This window comes from Gymnoscopelus microlampas (assembly GCF_963454915.1).
Source record: "Gymnoscopelus microlampas genome assembly, chromosome: 2".
NCBI lineage: Eukaryota > Metazoa > Chordata > Actinopteri > Myctophiformes > Myctophidae > Gymnoscopelus > Gymnoscopelus microlampas.
In genome coordinates this window covers 31527587-31554448 of record NC_139939.1, presented here as the reverse complement: position 1 = coordinate 31554448, position 26862 = coordinate 31527587, and the positions used below count along the sequence as shown (strand labels likewise).

The 26862-nt window shown below is 41.9% G+C and overlaps 1 protein-coding gene across 1 annotated transcript in view; it reads left to right on the top strand.

Annotated features, from left to right (window-relative positions):
• Positions 1 to 26415, top strand: part of LOC311054868 (neuronal acetylcholine receptor subunit alpha-7-like) — a gene marked incomplete at both ends in the record, with an annotated part of 71174 nt that extends 44759 nt beyond the window's left edge. Inside the window, 6 exons of the mRNA XM_084070865.1 lie at positions 1477 to 1556; positions 2209 to 2376; positions 18073 to 18267; positions 19696 to 19782; positions 23990 to 24099; positions 25777 to 26415. Coding sequence (XP_083926991.1) covers positions 1477 to 1556; positions 2209 to 2376; positions 18073 to 18267; positions 19696 to 19782; positions 23990 to 24099; positions 25777 to 26415 — 1279 coding nt within the window. The remainder of the gene's footprint in view (positions 1 to 1476; positions 1557 to 2208; positions 2377 to 18072; positions 18268 to 19695; positions 19783 to 23989; positions 24100 to 25776) is intronic.
• Between the last annotated feature and the right edge of the window lie 447 nt (positions 26416 to 26862).

Genomic DNA, 26862 nt, shown 5'->3' with positions numbered 1-26862 from the left:
TCAAACCTCTGTAAATCAGTGTTTTCAATGCGATTCACAGGTTATACTGATACTTTGACCTGTCTGCCCTTAAACTGATTGTAATGTATACACACATATCCTCATTCATTGTTCTGTATACCTGATTATATATAATTATGTATATTTGACCATTGGCACAATACTGCAGATTGAAGAACACTGGTTATTTGCACTTGCTGTAAATTTGACTATGTAAATAGCTCAGTACCATTGTTGTACCTTTATACTTTTTATGATAATTTCGTAACACTTTTATTTTACTAGAGGTTCTATGATGTCATAGTGACACAGCCGTGGTTTGTTTATGGTTATGTTGTCATAGTGACATTGCCGTGGTTTGTTTATGGTTATGTCAGAGTGACGTGGCCGTGGTCTGACCGCCCGCTGGCCGGCCTGCTGTCCCATTAGCTAATTTTAATATAGATAGGACAAGCTTTTTGAGTTTGACTTTGAGTTTTGTTTCCTGTTCGTGTCTGATGGAACAATTTGATTAAAAATGACTCTTGAGGTCTTCTGACATTGTCCCTCCTGCTGTGATGCTGATACACAGCCACAACGCATAGACAGGGATGCTACCCAGTCAAATTCAAAAGTGCCACGCCTTCTGTTACATTCCAGGAACAGGCCCGCTCAAATGTGTACCTTCCTCTGATGTCAATGTCTGAAATAAAAGTGAGACGTGAACATTGTTATACCGTACGTCAGAGATTATAATCCGTATTTGTCTGATTCGAATGATGTGATTCTAATGCGTGTATGCTTCGATTTGTATGTTTAAGGTGTTGGTGTGCACGTGCCTACAATACACACATTTATGTGTGTACATATACTGAGTGATGCTTTGATAATTCTCATGTGTCTGAAGGGCATCCCCGGAGTCAGACAGCCATGTTTGATCAGTGTTTTTTGAATGAGAGGATTATCAATAACGTAAAACAACACTGTGTAGATCTATGCTAATCCCTCCACACCCCTCTCCCACCTCTCTCTTTCTCTTCACCTTCATCAGGCTATTTTCCATCACATTTGTATGTGTAGCATCTGCTGCAGTACATTGTGTGGGTGGTGTAGGTACATTGTGTGGGTGGTGTATGTACATTTTGTGGGTGGTATTGGTACGTTGTGTGGGTTTTGTATATACAGTATATTGTGATGTAGCTGTAAGCACAGTGTAGACTTTGATCTGATCAGTGTGAGTTTCAATTCAACAGCATTGTAATATCATCCCCCTTTATCTCATTTCATTCTGACATCCATGAGATTCCTCACCCGCATTCCCTTAGTAGGGACAATTGCTTCGGGACCAGAGGTAATTGCCCGGAAAATTCATAAATGACTCAGATTTTCCATTTCCCTTTATTTCCCTATTGACTCTCCTCTCTCGTGTCAGTAATGGTTGACTTCTAAGTCTTACTGTTGTTCACTCACATCTACTTTGTACATCTCTCCTTGTAGTGCAGATGAGAGGTTTGATGCTACCTTCCATACCAACGTCCTGGTCAACGCCTCAGGAGCCTGCCAGTACATCCCACCAGGTGAGAGCAACTACCCTGATGTGTTTTGAAGTGGCCATGGTCCTGGTTGTCACCGTTGTTAGCATTATCATCATGAATACTTCTACTCCGCTACATCTCAGAGGCAAATATTGTACTTTTACTCCACTACAATTATTTGAAAACTTTAGTTGCTAGTTACTTTGTAGATTTAGATTTGTATTACTAAACATACATTACCCACTTAAGCTCTCTATATATTTCGGCTATTTGAAAATAGATCTAGAAGCTCACAACACGTGGCGATGCGACACAGTGTGAACTTGTAGATCGGCTATTTTCATTTTGAAATCTTGAAATGGGATATTCTGCATAATGAGTACTTTTACTTTCGGTACATTACGTATATTTTCATGCCAATACTTTTGTACTTTTACTCAAGTCAATTTTGAATTCCGTACTTTTACAAAAATGTAGTACTTTTTACACCACTGTGAATACTCTTGTTTTCACCCGCTGTGATCATCAGCCTCCTTCTCTTCCACCTTATTATTATCACCATCAACAGTATTATTATAACTTTTGTTATCATCATCATCATCATTATCATTATCACCCTAATAATCATTATCCTCAACATCATTATCGTAATCACATATAAACCTGTTTCTATCTATGTATTCCTGTCCCCCAGGCATCCTAAAGAGTACCTGCTACATTGACGTGCGGTGGTTCCCGTTCGACGTACAGAAGTGTGACCTGAAGTTTGGCTCTTGGACCCACAACGGCTGGCTGTTGGACCTCCAGATGATGGAGGTAGACATCTCTACCTACATACCCAATGGAGAGTGGGACCTTGTAGGTAAGAACTCAACAACAAGAACAAACGGGCAGAGTTGTGGATATGGCTTACTAAGAGGTACAGGCATAATGCAAAGACAGCAAAAAAGGACAGCAAGACAGACAGGCTGAAAGTCTGCAAAAGACAAAATCACAAAGAATAGAGATGTCACATACAGTAAGTGAAAATATAGAGTGTCATATAATCTAATAAACATAAACATACAGTAGGCTACGTTTCAGGACATTCCAACCATTTCTGCAGACAATACACAATTCCAGGTTTGGTTTGATCACACTGGAGACAGTACCACAACATGTACAGAAAGGAGCCTGTAGGAATAGTGTTGCAGATTGTGCACATTTTTACCAGGTTGCAAAACCTGGTCTACATCTACACTCGCTAGTCCTGACTTTTTCACTAGTCCTGACTTTTGCGTGACTTTTTCCTCATTGGCTGGTCCTTTAGCCAATGAGGGCTCAATGTCCTCTCAGAATATGGGATCTAAAGACGACCCACAATACTGTGTTCGGCCACTGTACTGTATGTAACTCTATGGTAAGTGGCGCTGTTGCTCAATGTCCTCTCAGAATATGGGATCTAAAAACGTTGCCATGTTTAGTGAGAGAAATAAGCAACCTTATGGGATCTAAAAACGTTGCCATGTTTAGTGGGAGAAATAAGCAATCTGGTATAATATGACAATATGTCATGTCTTGTTTAAATAATTGTATAGCACATTTCAACAACAAGGTAATTCAAAGTATTTTAAACAAAAGAAACACATATTAATAGGACATTCCGATGCAATTAAAATAGAGTCAAGAGAATAGACGATAAGAATGACCTAAAACTAGAAAAAGTGCTCAGGTCTCCGCCAGGTCAGGTACGTTATTGTGGCCTCCGGGTGGCGCTATAATAGGCCAATGTGAAAAGGGTGCCATTTATTCTTAGGTCGTTCACTGCAATCGGACACTGCATTCATGATTTGAGGCATTTTGTTCCAAAAATGTGTTTTGCTAAATTAGACCTGCTGGTGGCGCTATAACAGGCCAATGTGAAAAAGGGTGGCATTTCTTCCTTGGCCTAGTGGGAATGTGTTTGTGAAATTTCATGGAAATCACAAGCTGCGTTCATGATTTGAGGCATTTTGTTCAAAACGGACCAATCCTGCACATTTTGGAAGCAAACCTTAGCCAATCAGGATGGAATATGGGAAATCGGACAGATCCGTGTTGATCACCTGACTATAGAGATACTGTGTACCGATTTGCGTGACATTTGGATAAAATCTGTAGGAGTAATGTTAAAAAATGGGTTTTGCACAAATCGGCCTCCAGGTGGCGCTATAACAGGCCCATGTGAAAGATTTGAGCCAGAGGTTCTGAATTGGCATCCAGGGAGTGGGTGTGCACAGTTTCGCAGTGACCGGGCCAACGGTGCCGGAGATTAGCTGCTAACACACAGACAGGACGGACACACAGACACACGGACACACGGACACACGGACACACGGACGGACGGACGGACGGAGGGTAAAACATACTCTCTTGCCAAGCCTTTCGGCCTGGCGGAGACAATAAAACAGATACAAACAACATAGTATTACCAATTATACCAATTAATTATAAAGTTATATCAGAACGACAGAATGACAGATTGTAAAGATCTGAGAACTGGAGTGATATGATCCTCTTTCTTGGTCTTTGAGAGGACTCGAGCAGCAGTGTTGCTGTTCAGGTTAGAGTGCATGATACTACCAAAATTTCTGGCTTGGGTTGTGCTTTTTAACATTAACATTTTCGATTGGAGCAGATCACTGACTTTTAATTATTCTTCCTTGGCTCTAAAATCAATTAATTGAGTTCTGCCTTTGTTCAATTGAATTCTGGCTAATCATTTATTTGGTCAATGCAATGTCTCAGTGCTTGTTTTGGAATATATTCCCCGGTGATATGGTTATGTTAATGTGCGTGTCGTCTGCAGAATTATGGTAAAACTGTTGCTTTCCACATTCAGCTCCAGTGGGAGCATATAGATGATGAACAGAAGAGGCCCCAGGAGACTTGGGGAAATCTGCATGTAATTTATGTCCGCTCAGATGTGTAATTAGCTATAGACACAAGTAGTCCCTGTCAATTAAGTAGGATTCAAACCAGTTTATTACTGTGCCAGAAAGTCCCACCCAGTTTTCCAGTTGGTCTTGTAATATGTAGTGGTTGACAATGTCATGTGCATCACAGAGATCCAGTAAAACTAAGACTTAAACACCAAGGGTACATACTGTATACCTTTTTCTCGGCAGGGAGGATGTACTGTATCAGCTGGTTGTCCACGTGACAAGAAGTTAAAGGAGTAGTTCACCCAAAACATTTCTTATTTTCTACCAATTACACACCCCATAAAGCCTTTGAATTCATGGAGTTTTTTTTTTGTTTTTGTCTTTGTCGCATTCCTGAGCCAATAATTCGATGACCGGTTGGAGACTCAATTGAGTCTGTGAACAGACTCAAATGAGTCAGCTGTTCATCAAAGTATTGGCTCAGGAATGCGATAAAAAAATATATTTTGGTGAACTACTCCTTTAAAATTGTGCTATAGTAGTGGGGAAATGTAAAATTTACAGGGCCCTCACATTACTGCCCTCACAGTGGTCTAGGATTGTCTTCTGACCAATTATTTTTGCTACAGTATAACGTCATGTGATAGTACTGTATACGTGCTGATACCTGTGTTGTTTGCATCTCCAAGACAATGGTTTGATTTGACCACACCGCCAAATAACCATATGTGTGTCTCAAAGAATATTGTCTTGAAGCCTACAGTATATGAGTTACTTTTGACTCTGACCGTATCTACAGCCCTCATCTGAAGGAAGCTGTAATAAAGACCTTGGTGTAAAGGGCAATCCTAATTGCTTTTGGCTTTGAAATGTAGTCAGTTGTATTTAGCATGCTTCTTGTGCCATCTGAATTTGGATATTAGCATATTAGTGGGAGCATAAAGAACAGAAAATGTAATTGAAGAACATTTGTATCCCCTGCATTCATTCTTCCCTGTAAGGAAGCCTTCAAGGAACTCCATTGTCATGGTAATCTCTGATATTATGCATGAGGCTAGTAAGGTTTTCCTTACACATTTTCGAACAGTGAGTAGATTCTAATTCCTAGATATTGTGGTATTTTGACGTATTAGCATGCATTTAATGTAATATTCAGAATTCAATTGATCTATATCCTTTAACAGCTCTTTAGCAACTGTTAAAACAGGGACAAGTAGTAGATGAGATACATTGTCACATGGAAGCCTTGCATGTCCAAAACGTTACTTTTCAGGAAATAGAAAAAAAGAAACTGTTCCAATGCAGTTATTATTTAGTCACAGCTCTTGTTAACACTTTTCATTTGCTACGTTTAACTTTTTGAAAATCGCTGATCTACAAGCTCACGACGTGTGAAGGTCGTCTATATGTGCTGCTTTTTGCGTGACATTCTTATATGACAAAGTAGGACATTAATTTACGACAAAACATAAAACGATTAAACACAGAGATTGATTGCCCAACAGCGACGATAAAAGGTCACATAAAACATGACCATGCTGTGTTTTATTAATGTACTGTAAATTAACTAACAGTAGCCTACAGTAGCATCAGTGAGTGAGTGAGTGAGTGAGTGAGTGAGTGAGTGAGTGAGTGAGTGAGTGAGTGAGTGAGTGAGTGAGTGAGTGTGAGAGAGAGAGAGTGAGAGTACACAGTAAGTGCATGTGTAGTCTGGGAGGCATTGCCTCGGAGTTTGGACAGCGGGGGCGCGGCCACTGCGTTGTGATTCAAATCAACAGCCAATGAAGAAAAGGGGGCGGGATCCACATGCAGTGGGTGTTGCATCTAAATAGGATCGACGGGAAGCAATTTCCCCTTGAGAAATTTCGACCGCCATTGTTGTGTACTGCTGTTTGCCTCTCGTCGGACCTTTTAGACGAGTTGCACAGCTCCAGACCGGTAAGAGGCGTGTCCGCTCAGATTCAGAGCGTAAATTACATCCCGCCCACAAATCCCAGGGCTCTGGCCCAGAAGTTCCTCGCCGCGCCGGCGAAAACTTCTGGGAGCTCAGATTAGTGCATGTGTGTCTGTATGTTTATGAACAAAGTGTCAGTCACATTGCAATCCTACTATAATTCTAGTAACCTGACGGTGGGTGGATGGGGTCCTGGGTCTCCGATCAAACTGCGCATGCGTCGTGTTGCCAGGTTTCGCGAGAGAAACAAGCAACGAGGTCTATGAAAACGAGGCCAAACCAAACGAACCCTATACCACCAACATTGGCCCTACAGCGCTTACAGTACGCCGACATGGCAACAGCGAGACCCCGCCCACTCTCTGACTGTCTACAATTCCAAGCAACGAGGTCTATGAAAACGAGGCCAAACCAAACGAACCCTATACCACCAACATTGGCCCTACAGCGCTTACAGTACGCCGACATGGCAACACCGAGACCCCGCCCACTCTCTGACTGTCTACAATTCCACACGCCGCGGCCGCCATTGAAATCAGCAGCTCGCTCGCTTCACACAGCTCACGCACAGTTACCTCCTAACCTAAATGCTGAAATAAGCACACATTTCGAACCAATGTGGTAATATTCTCACACAAACAAGCCCAACTTACATTTCTGTCCATTACAAATGTCACAAGACACGAAGGAGACGAGGCAGCGGCCCCGCGGAAGTCGCGGCCTAGCGCAAGCATAAGCCTCGCCTGGGAGTGGGGCCTTTACCCCAACATCGCCGCGCCGCCCGACGGATGTCGGCGCGCTGCCACCCGCGACGTCCCGCGCCATGTAAACAAACTACCGGTTGTTGCTAATACTGTCTAAAGCATGTATGTGAATGCTTATGTCCAATACTGTGTTGCCGTTAGTTGGGTTTAAGCCAACAGCTGCCTATAATGGGCCGTCAGTGTGGAGCTAAGCCACGGGTAGCGTTAGCATGCGGCTAACGTTAATGTTACACAACGCAGCTGTCGTCACTCAAACGGCTACGTTAAACATCTTATCAACAACCTGTATGAACGTTAGTGTGGTCAATGTCATCAATGCTAACTAATTAGCCCGTTGAACAGTGTTATTTTGGGGACTTTGGTGGGTTTCTGTGACACAATGTCACGACTCACAGTGTTATGTCACACGCAATTGAATAGCTTAGCACTTCCGGTCGTTCCTTCACAATAAAGGTTGCAATCAATTGAAAATAGCCCATCTACAAGCTCTCAATGCGTCGCGATGCGTTGTGAAAATAGGGAGATGGGGAGAGAGAGAGAGAGAGGGACGGAGAGAATACTCAAATACCTTGAGCAAAAATACTTAAGAGTACTCAACATGAGTAAAAATACTTAAAAGTACTGAAAAGTTGAAAAAAAATAGTAAAAATACTTAAAGATTGATGAAAACACTACAAATACCTAAAAGTTGATAAAAACACTACAAATACCTAAAAGTTGATAAAAACAGTAAAAATACTTAAAAATCTGTAAAAAAAACTTTAAAGCTAATAAAGTCATTAAAAACACTTTCAAGTAAATACATTGAGTAACAATACTTACTTAACTACTACTACAAATACTCTTTTAGTACCGCCTCTTTTAGTACCGCCTCAATACCAGCTTCAATGCATTACTGAAATTACATTTATATGAAATACATCACAACACCTGAGCACAAGTCTCCGCCAGCAGCAGGATTTTTGGTAAGGAATTTATTCCTAGATTGGAACTTTTTCTGCTAATATCTCCTGACTAAATGTTAGCTTGGCTGACGGCACTGATGTCACTTCGAAACATGCAGTGCAATGTTTCGAAGTGATTCACCTATTTATAGGTATGTATTTCGTCATGCGTCTCGCTAGCCAATCAAAGCACACCCTTTCAACATATTGTCACGTGACGCTTGACCAATGTTAGCTTGGTGGAACTAACGAAAATCAAACGAAAACATACTCTCCACCATGCCTTCGGCCTGGCGGAGACAATAAGCATGGTCCTAATGCCAGCTCAGCATCACAACGCTACATTATAATTCTCCTTCATGTCAGAGGAGTCATTAATTCACACAGATAGTCTGTATCACATTATGCCCAAATATGGATTACTGATGTCATAGTACTGACATTATGATCATAGATTTAGCTAAAATATCCATTCGGGTTGAGTAACGTCATTAGCTATTCCATATAATGATGTCATCACGCAATGACATCACAACATCATCATTACATCAGATGTAATTGTCCTTTTAAATGTCGTTACTGTATTTTCCAACACAACACCATTCAGCAACTTCTGGGAAGAACCTGCCCTGCCTTCTGTCAACCTCTCCTCTAAATTAGTTGCACTGATTCACGGTGGTGCTGGTGTGTGAAATGTTTCACTGGACGATACATCTGAAAGGAGGACATGGGTTTTTCTCCCCAGCTGCTGTGGTAGTCGGACACAAGCTGTACTCATTTGGAGGATACGATGGATGTAAGAATTGGAACAACAGTGATCGGATTGATGTCTGGATCTTCAACACAGTGTCTCTACGCTGGAGGAAGGTGACCCCAGAGACAAATGGAGGAGGCGAACATCACCTTGGGGGTCCCTGCGTGGAGGGGGGCCACACAGCTATTCTGGTAGAAGATATTGTCTACATCTGGGGGGGATATCCTTACTGTAACGTGCTTTATTCATTTGATGTTGACAACCACAGATGGTCCAAACCCAATATCTCTGGTACTGTTCCAGGGGAGAGGGGATACCACTCAGCCTGTGTATTGAGGAATGTCATGTATATTTATGGAGGAATCACCCTGATGGGTAGAAGCACTAATGACATCTACAAGTTGGACATCACCACAATGGTCTGGTCTTTAATTAACACCAGAGACACTCCACCACCTGTTTCACCACATCACGCTCACTCTGCCACCATCATCGGTACAAAGATGTTTGTATTCGGGGGCTATGGCCAGGGTGACTGCCACAACAACATCAGAGTGTTTGACACAGAGACCAACTTATGGCTGAGCACACCGTCTGCACAGCTTCTTCCAAAAAGACGCTGTGCTCATTCAGCCTTTGCCTACAATGGAGAGCTGTACATATTTGGTGGCAAAAACTCAAACCAGATCTTCAATGATCTGTGGAAATTCAATCCACAGACCTTCTCATGGAAGAAGGTTAAGCCCAAAGGGAAAGCCCCTTTGGGCTTAACTTGGATGGAGTGTTGCATGGTGGGAGAACGTATCATCCTCTTTGGAGGAGTCAACACATCTGATGAGCTGTATATCTTAGATTTAAATCCTAATCTGAAGATGTTATGCAAGCTAGCTGTTATTCAGTACGGTCTGAAGCAGTCTGAACTCACACATGACATCAGATGGGAACTGGCTGTCATGACCGCCAACAATAACTGAAGACATAACATAGCCCTATAGAAAGAGACACTAACTGTGATCCCACTATAAACTAGAACAAGTGCTCCTCGGAGCACAGGTCTCGGCCAGGTCAGGTGGGAATGTGTGTGCAAAGTTTCACGGAAATTGCATGCTGTGTTCATGATTTGAGGCATTTTGTTCAAAACGGAGCACTCCTGCAAACTTTGGAAGGCAATTTTAGCCAATCAGGATGGAATATGAAAAATCTGAAAGACACGTTTCGTTTAATGATAGAGATACTGTGTACCGATTTGCGGGATCTTTGGACAAAATCTGTAGGAGTACTGTCAGAGGTTCTGCTCTGGCATCCAGGGAGTGCGTGTGCACAGTTTCGGCACGATCAAGCCAACAGTGCCAGAGATTAGCTGTACACAGACAGAATGACGGACGGACGGACAGGGGGTAAAACATACTCTCGCCATGCCTTTAGGCCTGGTGGAGACAATAAGTAATTTGTTGGAACTATTCCTTTAACACATTAACCGCCAAGAACGTAGTCCTACGGTCCGTTAAATCCAACTGTTAAGCGCCGAAACCGTAGTCCTACGGTGCGGGTGTTTTTTCCTTTTTTTCGTTTTTTTTTTTTTTTTTTTTTTTTCAATTTTCTAGGGGGACCATTTTCAGTGTAACACCACCGGAAGTGACCCGGAAGTAATATCCCGTTTTTTGTTTCCCGTCGGCCTCCATTCTAAGTGGGACACTAAAACCATTATAAAACCTGTGTAGTTTTTCCTCCTCGCATTTCCCATGTTAACATAAACGGTCAGAACTCAAACATGGCGGCTCCGTTTGACTCGCGGTCTGGACTAAAAGACGAAGCAACATGTGCAGGTTGTTTACAAACAGTCCATCGCGGATTCTAAAGGATTTTAACGGGGCCTATGGCGACTTGAAAAAAACAAAAAACAACAATAAAACCTTGGCAGTGGTGAGTACATTATGAGATTAGCCCTTGGCGGTGGATGTGTTAAGGTGAACATTGACCTCTGTGGAGGCCTAACTATGCAGGAGTGGATGCATTGTGTAGGCCTATGAGCTAATGCCATGATGTGGACAAAATACAGGAGTCGGTCAACACGGCTCAATGTTTTCAGCTGTTCACAGAATTCAGTTCCTGGTGGGACTTGATAATGGAATCTCTGTACGTCAGATTTGTTAAGTGTAACACCTCTTTCATGCAACCTCAAACACTCATCTAACACAACCCTCAAACGCGACGTGTTCTGTGATGAAAGAGAGAAAGAGGGAGAGGGAGGGAGAATTGTGGAGACGAAACCCACAGAGACACGAGTAGTGATTTATCCCACATCCCCTATAAGCCCTTTTCATGTCACATCCCCTGGAGTGCAGACAACCAATCAATGTCCTTTAGAACGCAACACGAGCAGGTGTCGAGGCTCTCATGTGTCCGTGTTAATATGCGGTTCCCACTGACTCTGTCGTGTCTATTGATCCTGGTCAAGTGGTGCTAGAGGTAGCCCAGTGGTCCCACTGCCATATGGAGCCTCAGGAATCTACGTGTAACGTGTGCCTTATAAATAAGAAGTCAAACCTAACACTCACAATGTAGCGTCTAATTACACAAGCACATTTAATATGTTAACATGTTTTTTTCATAGTTTGTCCATGTTTATGAATCATTTAACTCGTACAGCATTCATTTGCACGTTACCTCTACCAGATTACCCTACTTGTGACTTTTTTTTGTTTCATCATTGCCTAAACTGTAATCCTGGGCGCTACTCTCCCTCTGCCAGCCAAGGGAAAGCCCCGAACTGAGCTCATGCTTCCTTCAATGCATGAGAAGTGAGCAGGCCGCTTCTTATCACCTGACAGGCGGGAGTTTCCCCGGTAGGACGTAGCGTGTGGAAGGAACACGTTATTCCAACCAGTTCCTTTCCCTTCCATCAGACGCCCCGGCTGACCAGGGAGAGGCAGTATAGAGACCAGGATTTCTGCATGTTTTTTGGAGAACATGCAACAGAACAATTTCTGCCATGGCATTGATAGGTTTACAACCATGCAGGTTAGAGGTAACTGAATGTTACCAAACTGTGCCCAGCAAGTTATTTATTGTACTCCTTCTATTGACATTGTTTTTCCCCCAACACATATTCACAGTTCACACACATACGTCTCTCCATGTGGTAGCGAGGACTCAAATCATCTCTAATTCACATTTAGGTGTCAACCTGAGGCCAGCAGCGTGTGGACACACACACACACACACACACACACGCGCGTGCAGACAGGCGCATAGCGCAGCACACATTAAAATGTACCCAGCTGTCTGCAAAAGTGGACCAGGGCTCTGTGTGGTGACAGCTGGCCCTGGGACGGTTCACTTACCTCGGGTACAGCCGGGCGCCAAGCAGGCCAGAAACACACACAGTCATGGTGACTAAAAACATCCTTCTGCCAACACACACACATACACACACACACACACACACACACACACACACACACACACACACACACACACACACACACACACACACACACACACACACACACACATGCGCGCACACACACATAGAGAGAAGTAAAGAAGACATTGATTGACAGAGAGAGGAATATTGAAGGTCGGTAATATAACAAATTAACCACTTAAACCCTCAAGACTTGTTAAAACGGACCTGAGTTACTGTATTGGACCACTTTTTTCCGTTTACACCAAATTGCTTTGCCAAAAATAGCCAGTCACGTTGCGACGCGTTGTGAGCTTGTAGATCTGGTATTTTTGCCAAATGCCCCCCCCCCCCCCCCCCCAGAATATACATGCTGTGGTTCAAAAGCAATTATGAGCATGCAGCTATCAGTATTACAATAAGCTTTGATGTGACTCAATTTAAAAGGGATCAAATGAAATCTCTGCAGGCTGTGACATTACTCACCATTCACTCAAGGGAGACTGAAAGGGGTTCTGCGTCATTTCACATCAACTAGAATGAGATGATCTACTATGAAAATTAAATGCCAATTAGAGGCCAACACTATGCAGAGAATCACTGCACAAATTGATTAGAGATTAGTTAATGACGCCCAAACTGAATTCAGGACAGCTCAGGTTCATGCAAAGTCACAGAAGTGGCTCTCTCCTTCACTATATTCTTCTCTCTCTCTCTCTCTCTCTCTCTCTCTCTCTCTCTCTCTCTCACACACACTCATAGTTAGAGCTCTTTAATCAAGCAAATGCTAATACTATTTATGGTGTGCTTTGGAGTTATTGTGTAATCTATCAAAGACGTGCTTAGATTATATTAAAAGACACGCACACACAGTACAGAGAGAGAAAAGGCAGGCAAGGCACAGAGGAAAAGTGATAAAAAGGAAGTGACAGAGAAAGAGGGGAAGATTTTTTTTTTCCTTTTTTTTACTTTACTTTCACCAGTCCAAGGTCTCAGGTGATATTGCTTTCTGTTACATACTGTGACATTAGACAGATTTAATTAGTGCAGTAAATCCCTCAGCAAGACAGATTGGATGAGGCCAGAACAACAGCCATTCTGGTATTAATCAGTGGCGATAGACACTGTACAGTAGTTAAGACTGAGTTCTGGATGGACAATGGGGCAAATTGGATGTTTAAGTGAAGATGTGATGTCAGTACCACTCTATCAGCTGTATTTACTAAACCCAGTGTTCGATTTACTGTGGATGTGTGGGTGTGGCGGTGGGGGATCTGTTTGATGCTTGATATCTTCCCGCTTTGGTCATTCATTTGTATCCCCGGCGGTGGTGGGTATATGTTTTATCCCTGCTTCTGCTCAGACTGAATTAAAAACATGCAGACATTTAGACTGTGTGATGTGTGCCAGTGTTTCATTTTTTATTTTATTTAGAGTAGCCAATTATTTTTTACTCCCTTGTTGTCCCCAATTTAGTCATTATGCCAATGAATTCCTCCCCTCACACATTTCTGTGTTGTCACTGCTGTCGTATCCTACTGGCTCACCTGCCAGTGAGGAGCCCCCACCAGGAGGACGTAGAGCCTTCGTACTACTCCTCCCGCCCAACACTCCTTTCTGACAGGTGCCGCCCCAGCCCGTAGGAGTACGTGCAAATTGCCAATATCCCCCCGCCCGGCTTCCCTCCCCCGAACACATGTAGGTTGCACCACGGTGGTTTAGAACCCACAGCCACTGTGTTTCAATGTAACAATTTCATTTAAAATGTATGTCATGTTACAAACTTGAGCTTTCTAAGCCTTTTGGTTCTGGACCGGAGACACTGATACTGTTTCCCACACGGCAGGAGGTTGAAAGGTGGATGGTGTAGAAGATTATGTTGTCACTCCACACACAGCGTTTCTTGTAGACGTCCTTAACTCTTTGACTGAAAGACATAAAACATTGTTTGCTAAGCCACTGCCAGCGAGTGTTTTCACTAACCTTTGAAAAATCATTGAATATTATTCTTCACAACGATCCACCCGCCGATTGCTTTAAAAGACGTAGGGGGGTCTCGTAGAATCGGATTAAAAGAAGTGTGCCACCTCGATAATCCATTCCATAGTTGTGGGCAGTTGAATGTGGTTTCAGAAGCATTTTCTCCAAATACATTAACATGGAAGTGAATGTGGATGTTCTTTTTGCGATCACGTGATTTGCTTCTTCATTGCTTCACTGGGAGTCAAATTGTGACACATGTGTTAGCGAACAGCGCCATCTAGCATAAAACCACTGAAAACACAAAATCACGTCATTCTCGTCATTGGCAAAATATGACGAGAAATCTCGTCATTGGCATTCAAAGAGTTAATGGCAGGTACAGTAGCTGGATGCCGATTGAGCGCTCAGCAGCTTTCACTACCTGCTGCAGGGCCTTCTGGTCAGGGACGGTGCAGTATTAAGCGCTGTGGAGATGGCATGCTCGGTCGACCTGTTGGATTGATACGCCTATCAATCCACTGATGTGGGTCGAGTAAGGGGATGGTGGCTTTGGTGTGGTACGGCACAAGTCTCTCAAAGCACTTCATGATATGAGTGAGAGCACAGTACAGTACAGTAATGGTTCAGACAGCTTATTTATGATTGTTTGGGCACAGGGATAACGTGGTTGTTTTTAGCAGAGCCATAGAGAGAGAGAGTTACGAGAGTTATGTTATGCTTTCATCTCGCCACTATGGGCTGTACAGTAGTTCCAAACATTGGAACTTCCTCATTGAGAGCATTTCCGCATTCCATTCTTACAATGGGAGTCAACGCTAGTGTCGTCACTCTCATATTAGATCACGCTGGTTTCTAGGCATGTAGGGGCTGTCAATACTGTAGGTCCAGCGACAGATGCTAATTAGCACCCCTGCCAACTGGTCGGCAACCTGATCACCCTGCCTGGTGTGCTGTCAGGGCCGGCCGCTTTGTGTGTACTTGTTCTACTTAGGGAAGACCTGACCTGAGAGGTGGACAGCAGGGTGGATACGTAGTCATCTGATCATCATGGAGTGAGGCGTCATTGACCACAGGGCAGTTGTGTGGGCTCTTGTACAGTAGTTGGTTACTGCCTGTATTCTATATTCTATCCCTTGTAATTTAGAAGCTATTTAGACTGATGCCAGGTTCGTTTGTTGACCTGGCATCCTATAGTTTGTATAGTTTCAATATACAGATGTATTTATTTATTCGCTCTGGATAAATAGTGTCTGCTAAACGCCTAAATTGTAAATTTGTAAATTGAATTCCTTGCCACAGGTGCGGGTAGGTTGTTTAGTAGGAAGATGTCCTCCATTTGTCACGTGTTTGTTTGTTTGTTTTGAGATTTGACCTGGTTGTGCTAGTATCATAGTAGTAGCTCTAAATGCAGAGTTGCGGGCCTTCAGCAGCAGACCGACATCATTACTCATCCAGGGTTTCTGATTCAGGTATATACACATGAACTTCTTTGAAGTAACAGTTACAAATGTTCATATAGAGAAGCACTGAGGACGCATACATCTCTGTAGTACTAGCGTAGCAGTCCTGACTCAGCCCCCTCTGGCCAAACAGTGACTGTTTATTGTTACCGGTTTGTCCCTCTTAATAAGTGGTCTATATTTGGGCAGTAGGATCATAGAGAGGTTATCCCACTGACCTACTGTAGGTGGGGGCAGTGAATAGCTTTACACAGTTTACAGGCATCCTTGATATTAAGAGTATACCTGGTTCAGAGTATTTTCACCTCTAATGGGAAAGGAAACATTCAGAAACAACCACTGATGATCTATCAACCTGTGCACAGCGTTTGCATGTGGAAACCAGGTTGCTGGGCAGGAGATTGTAGCCAAATCTGGCCTAATACAAAGTACTCTAAGGCAGTGGTTTTCAACCCTTTTCATATCAAGGTCCATCATTTATTTGACATTTGAGCCACAAACCACCATTTTGATGAGATTCTCAGACCCCAAACTTTGAATATTTTGTTGTTGTTGGATTTTGTCCACATTTCCATGCTGTATTTGTGTGGTACCATTAGGAGATATAACAGGCAAACGTTGATCAAAATAACAACTATTTAATTAAGTAATGCAGATGTTTAACAATAATTTAACTCAAGAGTCAAATGTAATTTAATTTAATTTAATTGTACACACTCAATAGTTAAAGATCTATAAGAGTCCATTTCGTTACTAACTCTCCATCATGTAGCTGGGGACCACCTGGAACCCCCTCAAGGACCACTGGTGGTCCACGGACCACTGGTTGAGAACCACTGCTTTAAGGAGTGGCAGTGTTGAGGTGCAAGAATAGTGGAGGTAACTGTTCAAATTGACAACTTTGACTGATTTATTATACTAAAACAGGTCCCTGTACCCTTAACGTGTACAGGATATTTTATGCCAAGGAGAAACCGGGTTTGACTTTTACAATGGCCACACAGTAACTTCCTCTGTGTTAATGTATCGATTTGGGTGTACAAATGTAATCAAATGGACCCATCTAAGTTAAATTAATAGTGCACAGTATTGCTTATGACTTAATGGTGAGTGTTGCATTTATAGCACCTTTATCCTAAGCACTTTACAATGTGCATTACATTCACACACACACATTCACGCAACAACAGCAGAGGAAACCATGCAAGGCACCAACCTGCTCATCAGTTGCAGTTAGGGGTTCAGTGTCTTGCTCAAGGACACTTGAACACTAAGCCAGGGATAGCCAGGTATTGAACCGGGAATCTTCTGTTAGCTCTACCACCTGAGCCACAGCAGGCTAGGCCATAGGACTAGGAAAGAGAATTTATTCCATCAGAGTTGCTCTATTTCAGATGCCAGTAAGGGAAAAATGTCGATTGAAAAGTTATGTCATTTTGTCTTTACTTGAAGAAATAGAAGATGACACAATTGTGACATAATTGCATCTATTTGTGATTGTCTTCTTGCATTTTGCTGACTCTCTGAGTTAGAAAATGAAATGTTCCTCATCCTACTTTACTACTCTGATTCCATGGCTCAAAGCATTGGTCCAGACCACTCAACTATACGATATGAATCCATATTAGATCCTCCTCTATTCTAATTGGCAAATTGGATTTGAGGTGTTTTGAAAGTGAAGTCATGGGAAATCAGTCATCTAACTGGTTCCAGCTGGGCACTTTTCAATTTTAGCACGCTCCTCAGTACACAGTAAAATCCTCAGTGTTAACCCATAAAAGGACGACTTCACCACTTTTCAACATATCTTCATATAATAGGTCCTCACTAATGCTCATGATAAAATTATTTAAAAAAAATCTACTTGGTCTGTGTCTCATAGGAGGGCTGTGGACAGTCCAGAAACCCGTCTACCAGTGACATCATCGTTAGGCAGGATTTTTTTTTTCCAAAAAGATTTAAAAAAAATGATTCAGATTTTTATTAAGGCGAGAACAATGGGATCTATTATTGCATTGCAACTTTCCAGGAATACAAAGCCTGCAGTTTCTATTAGCTTGGATTCCCCATCGATGATGTCACTGGTAGACGGGTTGCTGAACTGTCTACAGCCCTCCTCTGAGACACAGACTGATTAGGAAAAAATGTTACCATTTTATCATGAGCATTAGTGAGGACCTATTATATGAAGATATGTTGAAAAGTGGTGAAGTCGTCCTTTAAGACCTGAGGCCGATTCTACACATGTCTTCTAAAATCCTAACAGTTTTCTGAAACACTTATGTTGCTATATCAGTGGCTCTCAAACCTTTTCATGTCAAGGACCCCCCAAAATTATATGTATTTGGCCACTCATTCATACGTCTCTCTCTCTCTCTCTCTTCCATCAGGTGTTCCCTCCAAGCGTAACGAGCTGTACTACGACTGCTGCAAGGAGCCGTACCCTGACGTGACGTTCACGGTCACCATGCGGCGGCGGACGCTGTACTATGCCCTCAACCTGCTCATCCCCTGTGTGCTCATCTCTGGCCTGGCCATGCTGGTGTTCCTGCTGCCTGCGGACTCCGGGGAGAAGATCTCACTGGGTATGAATAAAGCACTGGGTTCTTTCAAACCTTTTCATGAGATTTCTTTGGCTATTTTTTTTTGAAAATCGTGAATCGCTAATCTTTGAATATATATATTTTTAACATTTGTCAAATATTTTGTTCCAGGGACCCCCTAGAAGCAAAGATTTGAGTTACAATTGTTCGCTTTAAAAAAATATGTATTCAAAGATTTGCCAAAAGTTCAAGATTTTTTAAAAATAGCTGATCTACAAGCTCATAGCACGGCACTCGGGAGCTTGTATATCTGCTATTTTTGAATAGCCCAAGAAATGGGTTACAATGGGTTAATATATATTTAACCCATTTATACAATGGTTAATATATATTTGGCTGCGGACCCCCATCTGGTAATATTTTGTGCCAGGGACCCCCCAGCCCCGTTACAAGATTTGTGTTGAAAAAACACAAAAATGTTCCAATATGTTTTGAAAATAGCAGATCTACAAGACCAATCTGCTATTTTCAAATAGCCGATATACTGTTTATAAGGTTAAAGTGGTAAAACTTGTTTTAATGCTATTTTAACTCATTTAGCCGGGGACCCCCTGGAACCCTTCCAATGACCCCTGGGGGTCCCCGGACTCCACTTTGAGAACCACTGGGGCAGAGCTTTTATACACTGTAAAAGTCAATTAAACTCTTGAGAGTGTACGAATGGAACAAAATGGACCCTTCTGGTTACATTTGTATACTCTGAGCTACAAATGGTTCAATCAACTCTGAGGATTTTATTTTGCAGCTGATAAACACAAAACATATATATATAGAACAGATGAAGTAGGCTGGGCCCGATATTCGATATCTTTCTGCAACATTGCAATGTTTTGATATTGCAATATGGTCCCCACTGTTTCGGTTTCCCACATCTGAGTACGCAGTAAGAGCAAAATGGTCGCTGTGTGATTATGTTTGATATTCAGACAGTATACTACAGTCATCTAGACAGACACACATACAGTATGTGTTAACACAGACAGAGGAATAATGAAACCTGACCAGTCTGCATGTACTGTAGAGACACATTTATCTCTGTTCTCCAATCTCCGCCGTGGCAATGTATGCACACTAAATCCCAGAACTATTGTGAACCCATTTATGTTTCATTGCTCTATGCTAATGTTGACATTATGGCTGTGAATTAGTGTGTGTGTTAGGTTCTATTCATTACCAGATGAATAAAAACCCTGGTGTAAGCATGGCAATGTAATCGCCCAGACAAAATGCCAGATTGTTCCAAAATGCCTTTAGGTATGACACAATGAAGAAAGACTGAATGAATTTTCTGAAAATAATATTATTCCTAAAACCCAGTTGTTGATTGTATCGCAACCCCCCCCCCCCCCCACACACACACACACACACACACACACACACACACACCATTCTCTTCCTATCTGCCTCCAGGCATAACAGTGCTGCTGTCGCTGACAGTCTTCATGTTGCTGGTAGCAGAAATCATGCCCGCCACCTCAGACTCCGTTCCTCTCATAGGTAAGATGCACTGCACTTGTTTTTCCAATCAGCTGAATTAATATCCATCTGGTAACCTGATGTGGAACCTACGTTTTACTGATGTTAACTCGTAACTGAGGCCGATTCTACAAATGCCTTCTAAATCAGCAGTTCTCACACTTTGAAGATTTTTCAAAAATGTTCAAAAATAGCAGATATACAAGCTCGCAACACGGCACGAAGTCATGCACTGTGAGCTTGTATATCTGCTATTTTTGAATAGCCAACGCAAAAATCTAAAATGGCACAGATGCTTTCCGGGTTTTAATGGGTTAAGAATGACTGAACATATTGAATAATTATGTAAAATGAAACAAGGGTAAAGGACCTTTCATGAGCGGTGGTCTTTATTCCTTGATAGGGTGTTGTAAATCAATTAGATACAAGGCTGTATCTAAGGCCTGCGCAAACAAGAACTGCTAGGTTCAGTGTGCATTTTCCTTGGCTGGACTGCCAACAGGGTCAGCCCTATACACACACAAACGTGAGTCACCGACTGTTGAAGTTACAGCATTTGTCAGCCAGTTGGCCCAACAACAAACTAGCCAACTGCATGGCAATTGTCACTCCAGGCTGTGGTGTTTATAGTCTCATTGGGCAGTCGGTTGGCCTAACAACGAACTATCCAATCACAGAGCTTTTGTAGCAATGGGATGTAGTTTATTCTAATAACCGAAGGGTGTCTCAATTCATAATTTGCTTGTCGAGGAGCAAAAAGTACTTTGCACAATGCTCATGCAGCAGCCGGTAGAAAGTCTTGGAGTTCTCAGATTTGTTTTGACTATGAGTGGCGTTCCACCTCCTGGAAACTCTGAATGAGTTGCCCAACCCAAGGTGCATCCAATACAGCAGAGATTTTCTTCTGCACTGTGGAGTAACCTTCGGGTCAACTCGCTCAGCTTTTATCTTCCCAATCTCAGCTGTTTTGCTGATCAATCAAGTGTAAAAGGGGAATATACCAGCGTGTTACCCCATAAGTCCAAGAAGCGAGGTAAGCGTACACCTGAGACTGAGGAAACAATCGCTCTCCCGTATTCCTCCCTTATTAACTTTTTTCAAAGGGGGCCATATTTGAAAATATGAAAATATATTTGGGCCGACTCCATAGATCTCCTGTCATACTGTACCTTTGGACCATAGCAAAATAACATACAAATGCATCGCATTATAACAATTATATTTAATAACTACCATTCAATATCAATAGTAATTTGTTGGCACTGTAGTCAAATGTAACCAGGTGTGAAAAGCTCTCTAAAAACATTGAAATTAAATACAATTAAACACAAGGAACAAGCTGTTGATTGATTGATTGATTGACATTTTTATTAGGCAAAAGAATGTAAAACAACACAGTTACATTTATAATACTTTTGTCTAAAAGGTCCGACCAAAAAAGTCCTTGCGGACTTGTTTCCGTTGGGGTCCTTGAATTAATTTCATAGACATATATAGTAGCAACCAAACAGTTCAAATATCAACATAAAAATACAGAGAAAAAATACCACTATGTACAAAAAATAAAAAAAACATGAAAAAAAAAATATATATACAAAAAAAGGGGAGGGGGGTCGTCTGTCTACCGGGAAACTGGTACTACCTCCTCTTATGGCCTCCAGAAAGATGAGTTTTTAGGGCTGTTTTAAATGAGCCCAGCGAACTGCATTTTTTGAGGGATGGGGTTAGTTAAGAATCCTTACAAATTCTACTGAGATATGGCCTATCTGCCCAGGTTAATTTCAAAACACTCAGAAAGTTCAATGTATGAATTTGATTTATGGTCCATATTATTTATGGTGGGCCATATAAAATCTGCCCTCATATGGGCCCCCCGCTCGGAATTTGCCCTCCTAACACGTGAGGGGCCGTTGTTTTTCGATTACTTTTTTCATTTATTTAATCATTTCTTTTTATTGTATTTTCCAATAATTATTTTTTCATTTTCCAAAAACAATATAAAAAATAAATGAAAAAAGTAATTGAAAAAACATGTTCTCCTCACGTATTAGAAGGACAATGTCAGTCACCAGAACCAAGGACGTGTGTTTCTGATGAATCTAACATGGTTAAAATGGAGTTTGAAGTTACAATGGGTTTGTATAGGAAGGGGGTATGTCTGATAAAATGAATATCAAATATCTAAATACTGAATCAAGCATAAAAACTGTCCGGGGTGCTCCCAAAAAATATGAAATATACCTTAAACTGTAATAACACTGATGAATTGCTTGAAATTATTGAAGTATAGCAAGGAGCTGAGCAGTCTACAAATGGGTATTTTGTGTGTGTGTCCAGGGATAAGCTTGCAAATTGCACTGGACGGATCAGTGCCATTAGGCTAAGAAAGTAACTCCCCGCATCATTAATGTTTTTTGTTACATATGGAGTATATTTTCTGAAAAATGCTACTTTCAATTCATAATGGAAGTCAGTGGTGGTCGGATCTGGCCAAAACCTTGACCAAAAATGGAGTCATACTTACGTAATAGATGACTGACGTCACAGAGCGGCGATATGAAGTCCAAGATCAACATGGAAGCAACGCCGTTATTAGACCCTGTGTTGTTTAATTGAAGATCCTACACAGTTAGTGATGCGCGGGTCGGGTTTTTGAGTGGTGCCAACCACTCCTACATTTGACTTTGTCCGTGTGTCCGTATGTCCGTCCGTCCGTATGTCCGTCCATATGTTTGAGCACGGCTGATTGGTCAAGCTTCACGTGACACGTGACAATATGTTGTCACGTGTCACGTGACAACATATTGTTGCTGATTGCAACACAAGGATGCAACCAGTTACACTGTCAAAGGCACCACTCTCTTCACACTGGGTGTGTTTTTTTCATAACCCGCCCCGCACGGGAGCCCAACCGGTACCGAAAAAAAATATATAAATCAACAACCCAGACAGAGAGAGAGAGAGAGAGAGTGTTTTGGTGTTTCTTTTTTTTTTCCGTGGGTTGACCCGCTTCGCCCGACCCGCGATAATTGTGTCGTAATCTATAATCCGTCTGAGAGAGAAGGCTACGGAAGTAAGAATCAATTACCCAGCAGAGGTCAGGCCGGGATGGGGATCTCAGACTGACTTGATTGATTGACTGACTGACTGACTGGCTCGCTGGCTTAATGACTGGATGTCAGCTGGATATGGTTGATGTTTTAATCACACACTGACTGACAACAAATATTGTCGTCACAGAGAAACAAACACAGGTTTACCCCATTTCTGACATGCTAATTGTGCTAATAACAACACAATATCACCTGGTGTTAAAAACCTCCCTTTATTACTGTGTCCATGTGTTTGTGTGGTTGTAATTGGTGAGGCGAGAAGTCACCTAGAAAAAGAAAAGTTTAATAACCAATGTAAGGCCTTGCCTATGGTTTGACCTGAAGGAATTGTGCCTTCAGAAGTTGTTTACTTTGAGAGAGAGAGAGAGAGAGAGAGAGAGAGAGAGAGAGAGAGAGAGAGAGAGAGAGAGAGAGAGAGAGAGAGAGAGAGAAGGCAGGTGGTGATACAAAGTACTATTAAAGTGAGCAGAGGAGAAAGGGAGAGAGGCAATGAGAGCTGGCAGCCCTGTGGTGTAATGTGGAGCCAGAATCTATTAGCTCAGTCCACTTTATTGGAACGGACACATCAACACATTGCAGACGGAGGGGAAGTGATAGATGAAAGATTGAATTAAATGGTTTTCAAATTCATTCATGTCATTTATTAATTGAATACGTTGAAATTTTATTGTATACTGAAATATGACAGTTTTGCCCACCCGGATAATTTACGTGTGTAAATTAATGTAAAAATCGTGTGCGTGCGTGTGTGTGTGTGTGTGTGTGTGTGTGTGTGTGTGCATGCCTGCGTGCATGTGTGTGTATTTTGGTAGAAAATCAGGAAGTCAAGCTTTAGTCACTTCATGCCCTCCCTACACTTACGACTTACGATTTAATTGATTTAATTAATGTGTTTTTTTATGACAACATTTAGCAACAGCTGAATCGATATATGAATGGAAATGATTCTGACGATTATGCAAAACAATTGCAATTATCTCAAATAATAGCAATCAGTTAATTATGTAATAGTTATGACAGCGTAAACTGCAGCGCTTAACGATGCTACAGTACTGTCCTGAAGAAAAACACCATGATAAGCTTGATCTTCACATTGTGTCTCTGTTCTTATTCAGCCCAGTACTTTTCCAGTACCATGATGATCGTGGGCCTGTCCGTGGTGGTGACAGTCCTGGTTCTGCAGTTCCACCATCATGACCCACAGGGAGGGAAGATGCCCCAATGGGTAAGCTGATAACTTATTGTGTTATATTATTTATGTGTACAGTTTAGTCGTTTAGTGTGAGTGCAACAATGTACAGTAGCTAGTAGGATTTTGCACACACACACACACACACACACACACACACACACACACACACACACACACACACACACACACACACACACACACACAATTGTAACATATATATATATATATATATATATATATATATATATATATATATATATATATATATATATATATATATATATATATATATATATATATATAATTATAAGCATTATAATTATTATAATTATAAGCATTATATAAGCATAAGTATTATAAGCATCAGTATGCACGGACTACACTACACTAAAGCAGATGTTCCCTTCAGTTATAGGAGTTAAAATGGGGAATTCTCTCATTTTACATTTTACTGTTGTAGAAATATTTTTAACAAATTATAAAAATAAACTAATTAGACAATTTAAAGACGAATAGGATAGGAGTTGAATTTAGATTTGACTTTTTCGTTCTTCTTGTTTAATTGTTAATTTGTTTTGTTTTTGTTCCTTCTTTTTCATTTTTATTTATATTTTTTATTATTTATTTATTTATTATTTCAGTGTAAGTACTGGTGGTATGCGCCGATCATCAAGTTTTAGTTTTATTTTTTTCCTTTTTGAATAGGGGGCAGGTAAGAATTGTCTTCTTCCTGCTCCGTTTTGCCATAGATGTATTGGACTAAAGGAGATATTCTCCTTTATAAAGAAATTGTATTGTATTGTGATACACTAACATGTGCGGAAAAAAATCGAATACAATGAAAAAAGTAAAATAAAGCTGAGATGCCCTATAAATGAATGCACTCAGAATGCCATCATGCTCACAGTTGGTGGCATGCACACACACACACTAGATCTGCCGTCATTTGGAAATCCCACGTCAGTGTGGTGACTCTGTCCTGGTGATCTGTCAAAACTGCCACTGTCTGTGTCCAAGCCAAGGCATGATTGACATGGGTGTGTGCGTGCTTGTTTACGCTGGACATGAGCCAGCAATCCAGTCTACCTTGAGGTTAATGTGAGTCAAGAGAGAAATCATTCTCTCATGCTGAACATTCTTTCTCTATTCCCATATTTCTTTCTCTCCTTTTTTCATCCATTTCTTCAGTGGTGGAAAAAGTACTCGAATGCTTTACTTAAGTGAAAGTATCAATGCTGCAATGTAGAAATACTCTGTTACAAGTAAATGTCCGGAATTCAAAATTTACTTGAGTAAAGGTACAAAAGTATTGGTATCAAAACGTACTTAAAGTACCAAAGTACCTAAAAGTACTAAAAATGTTTGAAAGTAGCAGATCTACAAGTGAGCTTATAGATCGGCTATTTTCAAATAGCCTAGGTATAAAACAGGGCTAAATGTAAAGTGATTTATATCTGCAAAGTAACGAGTAACGAAGGTTTTCAAATAATTGTAGTGGAGTAAAAGTACAATATTTGCCTCTGAGATGTAGTGGAGTAGAAGTAAAAGTATTGACAATTGGAAAATAGTCCAGTAAAGTAAAAATGACCTCAAAATTGTACTTAAGTACAGTACTTGCGTAAATGTACTTAGTTAATTTACACCACTGCATTTCTTTATCCGTATTTGTCTCTGACTTTCTGTCCGCCTCCTTTGCACCTCTTCCTCCAGGTCAGGATCATCCTCCTCAACTGGTGCGCCTGGTTTCTCCGCATGAAGAAGCCCGGAGAGGAACGCAAGCCGGCTAACGGCTCCGGCGGCGCCTCGACCAACGCCTACAAGTACTGTCACCCTCCCCCGCACCACGCCAGCACCACCAGCATCCCTATGACGACCATTCCAGGCCAGGCGTCCAATCAGTCAACGACCACCTCCACCACCACCACAACCAACGGGAACATGAACCTATACTTTGGCTACCATTCCATGGGCACAGACAACCCCGCGTTCCCCCCGAGCACGGACTCGGGCGTGGTGATGTGCGGCGGCGGGGGGATCGGCGGAAGCCAGACGACGAACGGGTCGTCCCCGCACGACCTCCTCCGCTCCGAGCAGATGGCGAGGACTTTGCTGCTGGAGCAGGTTCCGGAGATCTCCCGCATCCTGGAGGAGGTGCAGTACATCGCCAAGCGCTTCCGGGATCAGGACGTGGACGAGGCCATCTGCAGCGAGTGGAAGTTCGCCGCGGCCGTGGTGGATCGGCTGTGCCTGGTGTCCTTCTCCCTCTTCTCCATCATCTGCACCATCACCATCCTGATGGCGGCCCCCAATTTCATAGAGGCCGTGTCCAAAGACTTCATAAAAGGCTGATCGCCCCGCCCCCCCCACACGCACACTTTTTTTCTGAGAGGGAAACCAGGAAGGCTTGGCTAATGCTAAAAGAAACATGTTAACACTAAAAACTATGCCGCACAAACCTCCCTACTACTGTTACTACTACTCTGTGAAGCTGTAACTACTGTTACTACTACTCTGTGAAGCTGTAACCCTGTTCAGTCGTTTTGAAATCACCGTTTAGAAGTTATGACACTTCGACACCAAACATTTCCCCCTGTTTTAATATATCTGTCAATAGTACATCTTTATGTGTTGATGCTGTGGCTTCTCCATCTCAAGATGGCTTCCCCAGCTGTATAGTTGCTGACAACACCTTGTGTACTGTACAGGTAGCTTGTTGCTCTGTAGCAGGTTGAGGCTACGTTGCTCTTGTTAATAATGTAGAAACTCACTAATGCACTTTTCATGTCAATCCATCTT